Source organism: Ursus maritimus, unplaced genomic scaffold, assembly GCF_017311325.1.
Source record: "Ursus maritimus isolate PB19 unplaced genomic scaffold, ASM1731132v1 scaffold_9, whole genome shotgun sequence".
Lineage (NCBI taxonomy): Eukaryota > Metazoa > Chordata > Mammalia > Carnivora > Ursidae > Ursus > Ursus maritimus.
Window position 1 is genome coordinate 80,269,938 of NW_024427107.1, and position 18,152 is coordinate 80,288,089.

Here is an 18,152-nt window from a genome sequence, read left to right on the forward strand (position 1 = left end):
GGGCGGCGCCGGCGGGAGCGCGCCCGTCGCAAGATGGCTGCGGCCATGCTAGGCCGCGGGGCCGTGTGTGCGCAGCGGGCGGCGGCGGTGGCTCTGCCCCGGCAGCAGTCGCTTCGGCGGCGCTAGCCCGGCCCTCGGCCCCATTTCGAGGTGGTCACCTCCGCCTCTCCCCGCCTAGCCCGGTATGGATCTGCCCGTGGGCCCCGGCGCGGCGGGGCCCAGCAACGTCCCGGCCTTCCTGACCAAGCTGTGGACCCTCGTGAGCGACCCGGACACCGACGCGCTTATCTGCTGGAGCCCGGTGAGGGGCTGGGGCCAGTCCCCGTGAGGGGTGGGATGTGGAGGCAGGAGCTGAGGCTCAGGGTTCGCAGGAAAAGCGTGCGGGGCTCGCTCTTGTTGGCTCCTGCCACGCCAAGTGTCCCTGGGCTGGGAAGGAAGGGCCTCTCCTTTGGTCTTTCGCTAACTGTTGGACAATCGCGGAAGTGTGTCGGTCCTTAGAGCAGTACCCAGTCTCGCTGGCGATCATTATGCCCAGGTGACCCTCTGTATCTTCTCAGATGAGTTACCAGGGTGGTGTGGTCGGCAGCTATTCGGGGAAAATTAGGACGTGGCGCGTGAATTGGAGGGCGTTGCTCTAGTGCAAAGGGGAAAGGAACGAAAACAGAAAGTAAAACGTCATAAAGTTCAGGTTGATCTCGAACCCATGCCCAGAGATACTAGAGCTGAGCTTCCCCAGAGCAGCTTTGTTTTTCATTCCTCACAGGGCGTCTTTATTGAAGTCCCTGTCTTCAGTTGCCTGGCAGCAGGCTTGTTTACAAGGTTTGACCCTGCAAGACCGGACAGCTCCGGTTTTGCCGAGGTAAATCGGAGAGTGTGTCTGGAGTTGAAGATGGGAATCTGCTGTTCCCATCCTGTTATGTGGTGTCTGGGGAAGGCCAAAGTCATACCCCAGGGCTAGCAAATGGGTGACTTGAAGAAAGGCCACCCTGGTCCTGCAGAGCCTGTGGGTGTCTCCAAATATGCTTGACCTTTTGAGGGCCAAAACTCTTGGGTTTCTCAGATTTTTCTAAGCACTTCCCTTTCATGCTCTTAAGCCGTTAGGAATGAAGAAATGTTTAGGTTGAAGTTAACTCTTGGGTTGTCTGTTTGCCCAAGCGCTGCTCTGTCTGAAGACTGGGAGTAAAGAGACTAGGTATCATGCAGCGGTCTTAATGGAGACACTTGTGTTGGTTTCAGTGACTTGCATGTGTGGGCATCTCCATTCCTCAGTGCAGTACCTGTTTTCTCTGATGACAGGCAAGGGCCCTGAAGAGGAGAAGCATGCTTTCCCACATGCTGCCATGTTACCGCCATCCCTCTTTCCAGACCTCGAATTTTTCTGACCAAAGGAAGTGACCCCACATTTCTGTCTTCCTTTATCTTTCTTCTTCCTCTTTTTCCTTCCCCTAACTTCCAGGAAACACTCTTAACCCAATCGGGGAGGGGCATCAGAGATGCCCTGGGTTATTCCGAGCCTAATCCTGCTAGGGTGATCCATCCCACCTGCTAGGGTGCCCCTTAATCTGCTTGTTTTTTCTGCTTAAAGATTGTGAGGCATGTGGGTGAAGTGTCACCAGCTTACTCTCCAGGACACACAGCCTGTGTTGTGTTCTGGGCAAGTCCTCTGAACAGGAATGGTCAGGCCTGTGACAGCCTTCACTTACAGTGGCTACCCATGAACCCTGTTGGCATGGGGTGGGGGGCAAGAATCGGGTAAGGGAAAAAGGGGATGGGGAGCCGGCTGGAGCATGAGTATTTGATCCTTCCTGGTCTATATGCAGGTCAAGTAGGACATAGTGGTAGGGGCTGACACTAACAATGAATACAGAAACCAAACAGTAGCTCAGCAGTGGAGGGAAACCCTTTCCAGGCTGGGCAGGGGCCTGCAGAGCTGCCCGGCTCAGAGGTAGGAGATGGTCCTGTACCTGTGGTCTCTACCAAAAAAGTCCACACAGGGTCTTCTGCAGACTTATGGCCCAGAGTCTGGCTCTCAGAGGTCTTGGAAAGCTCCATGTCTTTGTTTTTGGTGTCTTCCCCTTTGTGTTGGAAGTTTTCTCACACTTCTGTCAAGAGAAACTCACCACGTTTGACCTAGGGAACAAGGGGCAGTCAGAGGTATGGTGGCTGACTCTCAAGGCTGAGTAAAGTGGGGGAAGGGGTCCAGCCCCAGAAGTCCTCTGGCCAGTGGGTCTGGGTCCGGACAGCGTTGAGCTTCCTCTACCCAGCCTGAGGGACAGACCACAGGTCACTGCCCCAGAGAGCTGTGTTGGCTTACCCTCAAGTCCTCTACAGTTAAAGATTCACTGGGCGTGGCATCTCAGCTGGATAAGCAGGGTCTTTAGAGATGCAGCTGCCCCCCCCAGACAGGTCTTGCAGGACCCTGCAGCTCCCGCTGCGGGGAGGGAACTTGGCCACCACGAGCACAGCCGAAGGGTGTGCCACAGCTTGCCTGACCTACGGCCTGTACCTCCCACGCCCACTAGGACTGTACATGAATCAGGCCTATCTAGCCTGGGGATTAGGACCAGGTGAGGCCGGGAGGTGCCTGATGGCACAATTTAAGAAGGCACTTATTTTTAAGGCCACTTGGAGGCCAGGGCCTGGAGGGAGGGGGCTCCTTAAATTTTGGCCTTTGGCACCTCTCTGACCCCACCCTCGTCCCAGCCTGATCAGTGCAGTTCTCTTTTCTTTGGGAGCAGAAATGAATCTAATAGGACTGTGTGGAGCAGACACCTAGGAACTGGAGGTCACCAAGGCCGGGGCCCGTCCCAGGTGGCCCTCGTGAGTGCCAGTGGTCAGAGGGTCACTGTGGAGGGGCTGGGTCTCAGGATGGAGAGTCGGGGGCACAGCATTTCCTACAGTTAGGTCATCAGCTGGCCGGGAGACCACTCGAATTGCCCTGGTTGCACCTGTACACTCAGAGCTGGCTGTGGACCATTTCCAGAGCCCCCATGACAGGCAGGGATACTCCTCCCCGCCGACACTGAGAGCCAGGTGAGCCCCCCTCTCCAAGCCTGCTGAGCTTGTTCTCAGACAGCAGGCAGGACCCAGCAGGCCCTCTGGATCCTGCCCTTAGGGATCTGCCAGTTGAGCTAAAATGCGGAAGGAGCACCACAGGTTATCACTCCCCAGTGGCAGGCTGGGCGGCGTGCTACAGGTCCTGGAGGCTCCGACGGCTGCAGCTGCCACACGGTAGCCCAGCCGCGCTTACTCAGACCTTACCTGCAGCATGAGGCTGAGCCATGTGTATCAGTTCTCCTCCATCCATGGCCATGCAAGGAGGTGACAGCTGAGTCCCAAAGACATCAGGAAACTTAACCAAGAAAGCTGGAGATTGGTTAAACCAGACCTGAATCCACTGTCTTTCTGAGGATGACCAGCTGTTGCTCCCTGACTGCCTTTGCCAGGCACTCCATATTTCCTTGTGGCAGCAGGAGACCCCCACCCATGCCCACAGGGTCAAGACACTGGCCCTACCTGCTTTCTTAGTTAGACTCTAGTCACACTGGGACTAACCAACACTGCGGGTGTTCCGTCAGGATCGTATTTTGGATTTTTACATGAGTCCCCCTCACCCCTTCAGTAGAGATATACACATACACAGACGGACGGACGAGACTGGCAGAGACCTGTAAACAACAGACTCTACGCTGTGGCCTCCCGCCACCCCCCAGGGGGTGAGGTGAGGAGGGGCCCGGGACACATGGGTCTCGGAAGGGGGCTGGAGGTCTGGGCCATGATGGCCGGCTAGAGGGAAGGCAGATGTCCAGAGCATAGCCATGCGCACCTGACTCCACAGGACCTGTGTGTGCTCAGAAGTCTTTATTTGAGGACCTGGAAGGGGGCAGTGGGACGGACCCACTCTGGAATGTGCGAAGAGCTCCCATCGGGTATCACATGGGGACTAAGCCAGAGTCCTCACACTCCATAGGCCCTGGAGCCTGCAGTTCTGGCTGCAAGCCTCCCTCCCCCTCCCTCTCAGGAGCGGGGAGCTGTCTCACAGGCGGGAGAGGAGGAAGGACAGGCCCCAAATGTTTCCCAGTCCTGGCAGCACAGCAGCTGCCACCACAGACCCCTCCCTTCTTGACCCTGGAAGCTACAGAGTGAGCAGAGTCACCAGCCTGCATATGTTCCCTGGCCTGAGATCCAAGTGCAGGGCACCTGTGTCCAGAGACAAGGAGGGTTGTGTTGGTGCCCGTGGTGCAGGAACTCACTAAAGCTAACTCAAGCAGAAAGAAGAACAGGACATAACGGTGCAAATGGTCTCACACTCAGATAAGGACAACACTAGGGTGGGGGAGGAGGACCTACGTGACCCTCCCTTTCTCGACCAGCCTCACACCTCCTGTCATCTCACTCTGCACCTGGGTTTCTCTGCTTCTGTGGCCACATGGCTCCAGCCACACACCTGCTGCTGCTAATGCCCGTGATCCTGGACCCCAGAGAGTGGTCAGCCAGCCACATTCAGGAGACCAGAGCACATCACACCAGACTAGTCTTTGGATTGACATTTGGGGGACTAAAGTGTTCTGGGCAAATAGTGCAGGTGGTCCCCCTTGTGGAATACAGTGGTTATTAACCCTTTGGGGTCATGGAGCCCTTTGAGAAATACTTAAAGACAGAAACTCTCTCTATAAAAACATACATGCCTGCAGAATTTTGGATTCATTTTAGGTTGTTCCTAGTGCCATCAAAAATAAGGGCAGAGGCTCTAAATTTACAGTCAGACTTGGCAGTTACTAAGAAGTGCATCTCAGGGTACCTGGCTGGCTCAGTGGGTAGAGTGTGCAACTCTTGGTCTCGACGCTGTGAGTTCAAGCCCCACACTGGGTGTAGAGTTTACTTAAAGAAAAGAAGAAGAAAGGAAGGAAGGAAAGAAAAGAAAAAACAAAGAAGTGTGTCTCAGGGTTAGGGAATTGCTCACCAGCCAGCAGCTGGACACTCACTTCTCCCTGCTGCTTCCGTCTTTCTGGTCACAGGCTTTGATTACACGGAAAGAAAAGCTAAGACCACCTCCAGGAATTCCCCAGAGGCAGCAGAGAAGGAGGGGTCTTGAACTATGAGGCAGGGAGATGGAACACTGTGTTCTGTGATGGATTCACCAGGAAACCTTTGAAACTCCTGATGGCCCTTAAGGTCGGGTTTGTAGGACGTATTCAGTGTGGGCTTAACCATTGAACAGTGTTCAGGATTGGAAAACAGGAAGGGCAGGTAAGCCACACAGGTGCCCAGGCTTTCTGCCTGGAGGCGGTTTTCAAACTAACAGCCCAGACTTTGGAAAAGCTAAGGCAGCTAGAGTTTGCAAGGTGTGGTACCAGAGAAGGGAGCTGCACCAAAAAAGCCCAGGAGTCTGCACAGGAGCCCCTTTGGGTCTTCAGCAGAATACTGGCTCCACCTGCCCGTAGGCCGAGACCTATGAAGCCAGCCTGAGAACCCTCTAGAAGAACAGCTACTGAGGAGAGCTCGCACAGGGCCCTGAGTTATCTGAATTCTCCCAGCCAGAGCAGAGGAACCATGTTGAACACGCAGAGCATTCAGCAGAAACCAAAAGAGCTACAGCTTGGAAGTAGGACTGAATTAAGAAAGTCTGCCCCAGGGGCGCCTGGGTGGCACAGTCGTTAAGCGTCTGCCTTCGGCTCAGGGCGTGATCCTGGCGTTGCGGGATCGAGTCCCATGTCGGGCTCCTCGGCTGGGAGCCTGCTTCTTCCTCTCCCACTCCCCTGCTGTGTTCCCTCTCTCGCTGGCTGTCTCTCTCTCACATAAATAAATAAAATCTTTAAAAAAAAAAAAAAAAGAAAGAAAGTCTGCCCCAAACGCAATGCAATTGAGTTTAAAGAGAGACCTTGAAAGGGTCAGGCTGACCCACACAAAACACTCAGGAGGAAGACCACAAAACCCAGACACAGCATAAAGACCCTCGTGTCCAGGACCCTATCAGAACTAATAGATGAGGGGCGCCTGGGTGGCACAGTCGTTAAGCGTCTGCCTTCGGCTCAGGGCGTGATCCCGGCGTTCTGGGATCAAGCCCCACATCGGGCTCCTCCACTGGGAGCCTGCTTCTTCCTCTCCCACTCCCCCTGCTTGTGTTCCCTCTCTTGCTGGCTCTGTCTCTGTCAAATAAACAAATAAAATCTTAAAAAAAAAAAAAGAACTAATAGATGAGCCAATTGGCAGGAGAGTGTGTCCTATGACAAAGAAGGGGAGAGTCACAGCAGTGTTCCCAGGGGTGATGGGCACTAGCCAACAAAGACATTGAAACAATTGTGAAACTATTCTGAGTGCCCCCAGAAGTGAAGCAAACCCATGAAGGCAGAGAATAACACGTGAGTGGAGCAGGTCTCCCATGCAGGAGAGTTCCACATCGTTGTGTAGACCCCTCAGGGAGGTGCCCCGTACCTCCTCCTGTGTATGTGTGGGCTACACGTAGTGACTTTCTTCCGAGAAGCACAGAGTGGGAAGGGGGGGGCGACTACAGTGGGGACATCTGAGAGACATGGTCTCCTAGTGTGCGTCCTTGCCATGACCTGATAAGAAGGGCACGTAACCTCTGTGGTCTTCCTCCAAAAACTTGTATAACCTCAACTAGTCATGAGGAAAAGACACAGGACAAATCCAAATTGAGGGACATGCTACAAAATACCAAACCAGTACTCCTCAAAACTCAAGGTCAAGAGAAACTGGGAAAGTCCAAGAGACTGTCCCAGCCAAGAGGAATGTTAAGGAAACATAGCAGCTAAATGGAATGTAATCCCGTGGATGATGTCCTGGGACAGAAGAACAGAAGATAAAAACTAAGGGAGTCTGAATACAACAGGGACTTTGGTCAATAACAGCAGATACGCCCCCTTCTTCCAAAGTTCATGTTATGCCATCTTGCTTTTACAGAAGACCTGCATTAGCACCTGTTTTAGCTAACCGAAAGAAATCCAGAGAGGACTTTAATTGTTTGAAAAGTGAAACGCGAAAGTCGCGTTCAGCGTTTACTTTGCGGCGAGCCGTCGCAGAGGCAGCACGTGTTCCCTGCGCAGGGGCCCCCGCCAAGCTCCTTCCTCAGGGGCTGCGTTCCCCACCTCAGCACGAAGCTGCCAGAGCCGCGCGCTGCGTCTGACAATCTGGGGTGTATCTCAACTTCGTTTGTGCACCCATTTGCAAGGTGTGCTCTGAGGTATCAGAAAAGCCTAAGAGAGATTAGTTTTGGGATTTTTCCATATTAATTAACGGTAATTCTTTGCTCTATGAATTTCGGCTTACAAAAGATTTCCTAGGAACACTGTACATTCAGAGCGCAGGGGAAGCCTGTTTATTGACAAGTACACAATGTTAATAATAGTGTGTGGGTGTGTGAGAACTCGTACTATCTTCCCAACTTTCCTGTAAATGTAACGTTACTGTAAACTTCAAAGCTTCTTTGTATAAGTCACTGCAGGGGATTAACAGCAGATCAGATCCTGCAGAAGAAAAGATCACTGAATCAGAGTAACTGTAGAAAGTCTTCCTAGTGATGTGCAGAGAAAACCAGACTGGAAACGGGGAGCGGAGCCTCGTGGGGACAGTGTCACACAACCTGACACACAAGCGAGGTTCCAGAATGAAGAAGGAGGGAATGCTTAGACAGAGCCATCCAATTTTTTGGAAAACTGTGAACCCACAGATCCAAGACTTGTAAGAACAAAAAAGCACGAAGGAGGATAAGCACAAAAAAACAAACCAGGGCATCTCACCGTCAAATTGCTAAAAATAGGTGGTGAAGAGAAAACCTTAAAAGCAGCCAAAAAAAGAAAGAATTGCACAGAAAGGGACACAGACCAGTGCTGACCTCTCCTCAGCAGCTCTGAGGCCTGAGGCTGGAAGGGAGCTCCATAGATGGGGGTCCGGTCAGCATGCGAGCTCAGTGTAACTCCCCTCAGCAATACGGACGGAGAAGAAAAACCAAATGACCATCTCCACAGAGTAAGGAAGACATGGGGCAAACTAAACATCCACTTCATGATAAAAGCTCAGCAGACTAGGAAAGGGAATTCCTCAGTCCAGTTGAAAGCCCCTGCAAAACCCTACAAGTAGCATTGTACTTGAAGGCGACAAAGCAGGTACTTCCCCAGCGCTGGCAGAGAAGGCCAGGATGTCTGCTTTACCACTGCTCTTTAACAATGCGTGTATTCCCCTGGTCAAGTAATGTGGCAAATAAGTAAATTAGAGGCTGAAAAATTGGAAGGCAAGATGTCAAACAGTCTCCGTTTATAGAAAACATTGTCATTGGGGCGCCTGGGTGGCACAGCGGTTAAGTGTCTGCCTTCGGCTCAGGGCGTGATCCCGGCGTTCTGGGATCGAGCCCCACATCAGGCTCCTCCGCTATGAGCCTGCTTCTTCCTCTCCCACTCTCCCTGCTTGTGTTCCCTCTCTCGCTGGCTGTCTCTATCTCTGTCAAATAAATAAATAAAATCTTTAAAAAAAAAAAAAAAAAAAGAAAACATTGTCATTGACTTACAAAGTCCCAAGGAATCTCCCAAAAAAATGTTACTAGAATAAATGAGTTTAGTGAGGCCACAGGATTCAAGGTTAGTGTGCAAAAACATTCTATTTCTACACACTAGCAGTGAACTTTTGAAAATGGAAGTATTTACAATAGCTTCAAAAAAACAAAGAGGTGCCTGGGTGACTCAGTCAGTTGAGCGTCTCTTTTTTTTTTTTAAGATTTTTTATTTATTTATTTGACAGAGAGAGAGGCAGTGAGAGAGGGAACACAAGCAGGGGGAGCGGGAGAGGGAGAAGCAGGCTTCCCGCTGAGCAGGGAGCCTGACCCAGGGTTCAATCCCAGCACTCTGGGATCATGACCTGAACCAAATGCAGTCACTTAACCAACTGAGTCACCCAGGTTCCCCAATCAATCACCTTTCTTTCTTTCTTTCTTTCTTTCTTTCTTTCTTTCTTTCTTTCTTTCTTTCTTTCTTTCTTTCTTTCTTTCTTTCTTTCAGATTTTATGTATTTGAGAAAGAGAGAGGGAGCACAAGCAGGGGGGAGGAGTAGAGGGAGAAGCAGACTCCCGCTGAGCAGGGAGCCTGATGCGGACTCAACCCCAGGACCCTGGGATCATGACCTGAGCCGAAGGCAGACGCTTAAATGACTGAGCCACCTGCCAGGTGCCCAATCAATTGCATTTCTAATGAAAGATAGGAAATTCATGTTTCTTTAAAACATCATTTACAACTGTTCAGGGGCAAAAAAAAGAGTACTTAAGGAGAAGACTGGTAAAACATGCAGGGATTTTAATGTCAAAACTGTAGAATTATGAAAACACTTATGAAAGAAAGCGAAGTTGACCTAAGTAAATGGAATGGCATACCATTTTATGGATTTTTTTAAAAGCAAATTTGGGAAGTTTTCAGGCCTTGTTTCTTTGAATATTTGTTCCGGCCCTTTCTCCTCGTGGTGCTCTGTCCACACACGTGTCGGTGCAGCTAACGCTGTCCCGTGTGTTTTTGCGGCTCCTTTCGTTTTTCTTTCCTGTTTTCTCTCTGTTCTTGTGCTCTCAGGATCGCCATCAGTCCGTTGTCAGATTTGCTGATTCTTTCTCTGCCAGTTCACATGTGCTGTTGAGCCATTCTAGTAGATTCCTTGTTTTGGCGGTTGTACTTTGGAGCTCTGTGGTTACTCTCCCTTTGCTGAGGCACTGCCACTCATCTTCCTTGCCTTTAGCATTCCCTCTAATTCTCCAAACATATTGATAACGTGTTGTTTGAAGTCTTGGTGGGATCTGAGACCTTGTCTCTCTCAGGCCGTTTCTGTTGTTTTTCTCTTTTCTCCTGGGCGGGAGCCATACTTTCTTGCTGCTTTACGTGTCTCATTTTGTTGAAAAAGCACGTTTTAGGGACTGCAGTACTCTGCATGACCCCGCACCCAGCCACCCCGTGCTCGTGTTGGGCGTTTGCTGGCTTGTAGGTTATGTCGGCGAGGTTCCTCTCCTTGCTGTCTGTGTGAGCTTCCTGCCTCGTAGAGCATTACACCCAGACTGTCAGCTCGGTAGTTACGGCCTGATCGTTGTGACGGCCTCAGCAGTGCCCCAGGGAACACTGTGGAACAGTCTGGTCCAATTACGCTCAGGCAGTGGCGGCCCGTAAGGTTTGGCTGAGGTTTGCTCTGACCTGGGAGGGCTCCTAGCTGTGTCTCTGCTGTGTGGACAAGCTGGCGTGGTTGCGCTTGTTTCTGTCCTTTTGTTTTTCTTTCTTTCTTTTAAGATTTATTTATCAGAGGGGAGGCGAGCGTGCATGCCTGCTCGAGCTGGGGAGGGACAGAGGGAGAGGGAGAGAATCTCAAGCAGACTCCCCGCTGAGCAGTCACCCAGGTGCCCCTCGAGCTTGTTACTCTTAGACTAGAGTGCTGCTGTTTTCGAAAGCAGCCTTAGGCTTCAACTTTCCTGCACTTTGTTTCACATGAAGTGAGTTTGCTTGGGGAGACCTTCAGAGCTCTCTTTTCTCTGGATGGCCTCTCTCCTGGGGAACTCTCGGAGCCACTGCTCTGGGCCCTGGGCAGGGCAGTGGCCTCTCCCAGCATGCATGCTGTACCTCCATGCTAACTGGAGTGGGAGCAGTCGGGCTCAGTACGCTCAGCCTGCCATCCGTGGGGTACAGCCTGCATTATACGGAGAAGCCCCCCCCCCACACCTCTTGGTTGCAATCACCAGGAATTTAGCCTTTTGACCTAGACAGGATGAGAAATGCTGGTGGCCCTCCCCTCTCAGTGAGATACAGTAAGCCTTGATTGGAACCGGGGGAGAGGAGCCCCCATCTTCCTGGCCACGCCCTCCCAGAGTGTAGCGTCAGTCAAGGTGAACTGGAGTGCGGAGGGAGCAGCTGGTGGCTCGGATGTTTCAGGCTCACTCTTCCTACATAGTTTCAGTAGGTTTTCTTGAATAAATGTTTTCATTTCTTGTATGCTTTTAGGACAGTTTCCAGCGACTTTAAATGATTTAAATAAGCTTGGTTTTGGGGCGCCTGGGTGGCACAGCGGTTAAGCGTCTGCCTTCGGCTCAGGGCGTGATCCCGGCGTTCCGGAATCGAGTCCCACATCGGGCTCCTCCGCTATGAGCCTGCTTCTTCCTCTCCCACTCCCCTGCTATGTTCCCTCTCTCACTGGCTGTCTCTGTCACATAAATAAATAAAAATCTTTAAAAAAAAAAATGATTTAAATAAGCTTGGTTTGTTTCACTGGGGAGTGGTTCAGTGGAGCTCCTCATGTTGACATCCCAGAAGGGGAGATTGCTCCTTCCTTTTCAAAGGGTGGTTGTGCTGGATATAGAATTCTTGGTTGACGGGGTTTTTTCTTTCAGCCCCTTTAAATGTCATCCCCCTGCCTTCTGGCCTCCATGGTTCCTGATGGGAAATCAGCTATTAACCTTCCTAAGGCTCCCTTGTACATGATGAGTCTGTCCGACCTTGTTGCTTTCAGAATTCTCTCTGGGTCTTTTCATCCTGCAGTTTGATTATGAATTATCTAGATGTGAGTCTCTCTGAGTTTATCCTGCTTGGAGTTTGTTTGGCTTCCTGGACATTTTTCATCAAATTTGGGGAGTTTTTAGCCATTATTCCTTCTCTCCTCTCCTCTGCTGCTGGGACTCCCATTATGCATAAGCCGGTGTTTGTAGTATCCACAGTCTCTGAGACTCTGTCCGTTTTTCTTTACTGTTTTCTCTTTCTGTTTCTCAGGCTGGATAATCCCAGTCTTGAGCTAGTCTTGACCTATCCTCGTGTTTGCTGATTCCTTCTTGTCTGTGCTCAGATCTGCTCTCAAGCCCATGTAGTGAGTTTTAGGTCTGAGTCGTTAAACTTTCTAACTCCAGAATTCTGATTTGGTTCATTTTTATGATTTTTATCTTTATTGATATTCTTTATTCTGTGAGATATTCTCATGCTTTCATTTATTTCTTTAGATGCAGTTTCATTTTAGTCTTTGAACATATTTGAAATAGCCGATTTAAAGTCTTTGTGAAATAAATCCAACTTCTAAGCTTCCTTAGGGATGGTTTCAATTAATTGCTTTTTTTCCAGTGTATGGGCTGGACCTTGTTTCTTTGCATGTCTCTTTTTTATTGAAAACTGGACTTTCAGTTAATATAATGTGGTGCATGTTAGGTTCTGAACATCAGCTTCTCCTCCTTCCCCAGGGCTGTTGTTATCGCTTGTAGTTGTTGGGGTTCCTTTGTCTTGTGACTTTTCTGAACGAATTCTGGACAGTTTATGGTCTTCATTGTTTGTGCCCACTGGGGTCTTTCCTTGGTTAGCGTCATAGTCAGGTAGCAAGCGGGGCAGAAATGTCCTTTAATGCCTGGAATTCATAGCTGCCCCATTCTTTGCTGGGGCTCAATGTATCGGGGTGCACCTTCAGCGCTCAGCTGGTCAGTTGGTATCTCTACTTCTTCCTGTGTTTGCTGCTGATGCAGACAGAGCCTTGAAGTCAGCCAGAGGTGCAAGCTTAGGGCCCGTTCAGGTCTTATCCTGATTCTCCACACAGCCCTGTACATGCATGTGACTTCTGGTTCCCAGGAATATTTTGGAGCTTTTCAAAACCTCTCTCGATATCTCATTTCCCCAGCTCTTTCTTTTAAGTTTTCTGGTTAGCCTTTTTTTTTTTTGCCTTAACTGTTCTCCTCTGCCTTAGCCAACTACACAGTTTCAGAATTCTCTCTTGGTGTTATCAACAAACATCCCCAGGGAAAAGGCTTTTATACTGGGAGAGTTTTGGGTCAAATCAAGCAAAGACACCTTTGCAAGTGGAATCTCCCAGCTGTCAGACCAATAAAATAGGAATTCTCTGGGAGTGGGGCTGTGAAGGAGCCCCAGCCCCGTGGTCACCCCGGTGGCTGCCAGGGTGCTGGGTTCTGTGATTTCAGCTGCTGGTTTTCACGGCTGCAGGAGGGGAAGTGGGAGGAGGGCAAGTCAAAAGCCCGCAGTACTCTCGGATCTTACTGCGAGCGAGCCATTGTTCTCGAGTAAATGCTCCCCATGTTGCTGTAGTCCTTTGACTGATGTTCAGAGTTCTGGAAAAGTGTACGCTAACATTGTTGCCAGTGTTCTTACCGCTGCTCTGGAGAAGAGTTTTCGGAGGTCCTTCCTGCACCTCCTCCACTCCTCACGTGCTTACATCTGAGCTCCTTCTCACATGCACACACACGTGTACCGGCCAGCCCCCAGCTCTCATCTGGCACCCGGGCTCCTCTCTGGCTACTCGCGCTCCTTACCTTTAGCGCCCTCTCTGACGGGGGGAAGCCGTGCCCAGGGTCCCTTGTAGACTCACACTCCCCCGGCCCAGGCTCCCCTCACCACACTGTCTCTGCTCGAGGACCCTGACCCTCCTGGTAGCTCCTGGATTTAGGTCAGAAAGAAGATGGAGGAAGAGTAGTGTAGACTGTGTCGGGGTCTCTGTGTCTCGTCTCAGACACCCGCAGAGGAACGGACTTGTGCTTCTGAACACAGTCATGTTTCCCTCCAGAGCGACTCAAGTCAGGCTCCCCTTCTCTTGGCCGCCTCACTTTGGGGTCTTAGCTGCTCTTGGGGGAAAGGTGCTGATGAAAGTGAAAACAAGATCCCTGAAGACTGGGTCTGAAATGCTGTGTGTTTGGGGAACCTCTGGAACGCTGGGGCAGGGCTTCCCGACTGTGATGGGGCCCCTCATCGCTCTGGCCGTGAGGGGCAGAGAGACCAGGCTCGCCCCCCCCCCCCCCCCCCCCGCCACGGCTGGGAATGTGGGCTGCCCACCTCTCAGGGCGAGCCTCCCTCGCCGGCGGCACGTGACTCTGCAGCGTGTCTCCCAGCAGAGCGGGAACAGCTTCCACGTGTTCGACCAGGGCCAGTTTGCCAAGGAGGTGCTGCCCAAGTACTTCAAGCACAACAACATGGCCAGCTTCGTGCGGCAGCTCAACATGTGTGAGTACCCAGCCCTCCCGGCGCGGGCAGGGGTGCGGGGCCGCCACCACAGAGGCCCCGAGCCACAGCTTCCCATAGCCGGGCGGCCAGGGTCCTGCGGGCCTGAACCCACAGTCCTCAGGGAAGCGTTTGTGAAGCCCCAGCCGGGACACAGCCATGTGGTGGGGAGGGCTTGTCATCTGGGGACGTGGGGTCTCCCTTAGAGCCAGAGCCACGCCAGGCAAAGCCCTCCTCTGGGACCCTCCCGATGTCCCTCAGCGGGCAGCGGCCGGGCTGTCGTTGGGGGTCTGGTCCCCAGCCCTGAGGCAGAGCGGCCCCCGCCCCGTCATACGCAGACGGCTTCCGGAAGGTGGTCCACATTGAGCAGGGTGGCTTGGTCAAGCCAGAGAGGGACGACACTGAGTTCCAGCACCCGTGCTTCCTGCGTGGCCAGGAGCAGCTCCTCGAGAACATCAAGAGGAAAGTGACCAGTGTGAGTAGCCAGCCTCCCTCTCTCTGCCTCCTCAGACCTTCCTCCAGGCTATGCGGGGATGCAGCGTCCACTCACTGTCCTGCTGGGCCTGCCCACCGCTGAGGGCAGCTCGGCGGCTGCCTGCTGGCCTGGCCTGGCTACGCCAAGCCCTTTTCTTGATGGGCCCTCCCCTCCCTGCTTGTGCGTCTTGGACCCCCCTGGCCTGTTCCCCGATCAGCCACCACAGTGAAGGCCGCTCTGCAGACCGCCAGCCCCTCGGCCTTGGTGCCGTGTCCCGGGGGTGGGGGGCATCTCAGTGACCGTTCCCCCTGGGAACCCAGGTATCCACTCTGAAGAATGAGGACATAAAGATTCGCCAGGACAGTGTCACCAAGCTGCTGACCGACGTGCAGCTCATGAAGGGGAAGCAGGAGAGCATGGACTCCAAACTCCTGGCCATGAAGCAGTAGGTTGCATGCAGCCAGTGCTGCGGGCATCTGGGCGGGCAGATGGCAGGATGGGGGGCCCCACAGATGCAGCCTGGGGAAGGAGCAGGCAGGAGAGGGGCAGGCCTGGGAGCTGGCCACTGCCTCCCGGGGCCTCTTCCCACCAGCCCCGCCTCCCACAGTTGGTGACACAGGCACCCGAGCCTTCTGCTCTCCAAATGTAGAATCAGGTTTGGACTTGTGCTCACTCCCTGGGAGACAGGGTCCAACCACTGGGGGGTCTTCACGGCCCTCGCGGTGCTGGCTCTGCCACTGGTCCCCACCACTCCTGGGGCATGTTTGGCTACCACGCAACTAGCCCTGTGCTCCCATCTTCAACCAGGACCCCCAGGAAAGCTGGCTTGGGCCTTTTCCTGTGTACTTGGGGGCTCTGAGGACCTCAGAAACCATAGGCTAGGGTGGTTGTCCTCAGCTCAGCCTTGTGTGGCCTCAGATCCTCTCAGGGGGCAGGTCCTCATGACTCCAGTGCCATAGAACAGGCTCCTGGACTCTGACTGTCCTCACACTGGGGTGCAGCAGAAGCCACTGTTACATGACACCTGGACATGGGGGCCAGGCGAACCTGGCCTTCCAGGACATGGGTACCTCTCAAGGTGAGGCCGGGGGGGTCAATTCCATGTCAATGAGATGTTCAGGGGGCTGGCTCATTAGAAGGGCAGGCCATGGCCTGCTCACAGCCCTGCTCGCCCAGTTGGGAAGATGGTGCTCAGGTGGCCCTTCCCACCCCTTAAAGTCACCTCTGAGCCATTTCCAGGCCTGGTGAGGGGCTCCGAGCCCCCCCCCCCAAAGGCATAGGATGACCCCCATAGGCCTCTGGGCTGCACTGCAACTCTGGCCTTCCCTCCTCTCTACGGTTCAGTGGGGGCAGAGATGGCTGGGGGGGGGGGGCAAGGGTCTGCCACCTCAGTGTGTCCAGGACCCCGCAGTATACCCAGCATGCCCAGCCCCTTCCTTAGGAGCCCCTCCCAACTGACGCCCCGTCTGATGGCGTCTGTATGTCCTTCCCCGGCGGCGTGGCAGAGCACAGAGGGGCCGTGGTGCCAGCAAGCCCTGGTCTCACCCCAGCCCTGTTACAGCCAGGCTCCCAGCAACCTGCAGGCACCCACACCCCAGACCCTACACCTGCCCAGGGCGGGGGAGGGGGGCGCGGGGGCATCTGACCACGCCTGGTGTGTTCCAGTGAGAACGAGGCCCTGTGGAGGGAGGTGGCCAGCCTGCGGCAGAAGCACGCCCAGCAGCAGAAGGTCGTCAACAAGGTGCGCGGCGGGCCTGGGGGGGCGCCTGCTGGGTCCCATCGTTGCCCGACTGACTGTGCCTTTCCGCCCACAGCTCATCCAGTTCCTCATCTCACTGGTGCAGTCGAACCGGATCCTGGGGGTGAAGAGGAAAATGTGAGGCGTGGGGGGTGCCTGTTCCTCAGCACGGGACCCCGGGCCACCCTGTCTCCTCTTGGCTGAGTCCTGGGTGGCCGAGGCCCGGGGGAGGCCCCTGACCCCGCCTCTCCCCCCTTAGCCCCCTGATGCTGAACGACAGCAGTCCGGCACATTCCATGCCCAAGTACGGCCGGCAGTACTCCCTGGAGCACATCCATGGCTCGGGCCCCTACTCGGTGAGCACACGGTGCGGCAGGGCTGGCCGGGGCAGGGCAGGCGCTGCTGCAGCTCCTGCCACACAGGTCACCTCCCTTTGATGGCAGGCTCCTTCCCCGGCCTACAGCAGCTCCAGCCTCTACTCCCCAGATGCCGTTGCCAGCTCCGGACCCATCATCTCTGACATCACCGAACTGGCCCCCAGCAGTCCCTTGGCCTCCCCAGGCGGAAGCGTGGACGAGAGGTGGGGGCCACGTCATCCTCCCAACCGTTGGGAGAAGGGGGGCCCACAGAGGCAGCGACTGACGTGTGTACTCCCCGTGCGCAGGCCACTGTCCGGCAGCCCCCTGGTACGCGTCAAGGAGGAGCCCCCCAGCCCTCCTCGGAGCCCCCGGGTGGAGGAGGCCAGTCCTGGACACCCATCCTCTGTCGTGGAGATACCCTTGTCCCCAACCGCCCTCATTGACTCCATCCTGCGGGAAAGCGAGCCTGCCCCCACCACCCCGGCCACACCCCTCACGGATGCAGGGGGCCGCCACCCCTCACCCTCGCCCCCACCTGCCTCGGCCCCTGAGAAGTGCCTCAGCGTAGCCTGCCTGGACAAGTGAGTGCCACCCCACCCACCTCCACCGCAGCCTCTGGAAGCACAGCCAGGCCTCTACCAGGACCGTCCTGGAGGGGCTGGTACAGGGTGGTCATCAGGCTGTGGGCAGAGGGGTCACTGGGGGAGGCGCCAGCAGACCTGGCCCTGAGCTCAGAGCTTGCTTGTCCCACGTCCCCATTGCCTCAGGAGCCAAGGGTGTGTGGCCTTGCAGGCCTGTCCCACCTGCTCTCTGAGCCACTGTGGCTGCTGCGGTCACCCCTTCTTGTAACAGGCCACTACCCTGTCCTGCTGCCCAGCAGAGGGCTTGCCCCAGAGGCCAGGCGAGCAAGGGCGGGGGGGCATGGAGTCCACCTGGCCCCCACCTGCAATCGGGGGGCTCTTGTCTTTGTATCTTGCAGTTTGGCTCGCGCTCCACAGATGTCTGGGGTCGCCCGCCTCTTCCCCTGCCCCTCCTCTCTGCATGGCCGAGTCCAGCCAGGGTTAGCGCCGTCCCCACTGGGGAGGGAGGAGGGCTCCACCAGAGCTCAGGCCCCTCCCCAGCCTCGGACCAGACCCTGGCCTGGCCATGAGCATTGGCCCTGCCTGGTGAACAGGCGTCCTGGGCCCTCTGCGGCAGGGAGCAGCCCCCTACCCACCCCAGGCTCTGGGGCCCAGGCCAGTGCCCCAGGTCACTGACTGACAGAGCTGGGCCTCCCAGCCTGGCAGCTGCCACCCATGCGGCCAGGGTCCTGGCTACTGTGCTGACCCGCTTCCTCTCAGGGCAGGGCTGAGCCCCGCGGACACCTCCCAGAGCCAGCCTGGCCACCCGTCCAGTGGTACAGGTCCGCCAGGTGGCCCAGGGCCTTCTTGGCCACCGCCTCCAGACCCAGGCCTCTTTCCCAGCATGCACCAGGGCAGAGACCGGCCCTCCATACCCTGAGCACAGTTCCCTCTCCCCATCCCTACACTCTTCCGACATAAAGGCAAGATCTTGTCAAGCCTGAAAAACTGTCCCCAGCCCATCCTGAGCGCTTAACCCCTCCTGGCCCCCCCCCCCCCCCCCCCCCC

The 18,152-nt window shown here is 54.7% G+C and overlaps 1 protein-coding gene across 8 annotated transcripts in view; it reads left to right on the plus strand.

Annotated features, from left to right (window-relative positions):
- Positions 1 to 6: 6 nt before the first annotated feature.
- HSF1 (heat shock transcription factor 1) overlaps positions 7 to 18,152 on the plus strand; it is a 19,366-nt gene continuing 1,220 nt past the window's right edge. For 2 of the 8 annotated variants that reach the window (XM_040625740.1, XM_040625742.1), the window contains exons 1-10: positions 7 to 301; positions 13,844 to 13,955; positions 14,291 to 14,427; positions 14,748 to 14,872; positions 16,093 to 16,168; positions 16,242 to 16,303; positions 16,425 to 16,521; positions 16,609 to 16,745; positions 16,830 to 17,105; positions 17,504 to 17,584. In XM_040625740.1, coding sequence (XP_040481674.1) covers positions 185 to 301; positions 13,844 to 13,955; positions 14,291 to 14,427; positions 14,748 to 14,872; positions 16,093 to 16,168; positions 16,242 to 16,303; positions 16,425 to 16,521; positions 16,609 to 16,745; positions 16,830 to 17,105; positions 17,504 to 17,584 — 1,220 coding nt within the window. In that variant the 5' untranslated portion in view covers positions 7 to 184. The remainder of the gene's footprint in view (positions 302 to 13,843; positions 13,956 to 14,290; positions 14,428 to 14,747; positions 14,873 to 16,092; positions 16,169 to 16,241; positions 16,304 to 16,424; positions 16,522 to 16,608; positions 16,746 to 16,829; positions 17,106 to 17,503; positions 17,585 to 18,152) is intronic. The other 6 variants (XM_040625741.1, XM_040625743.1, XM_040625745.1 and 3 more) reach the window with 4 other exon arrangements.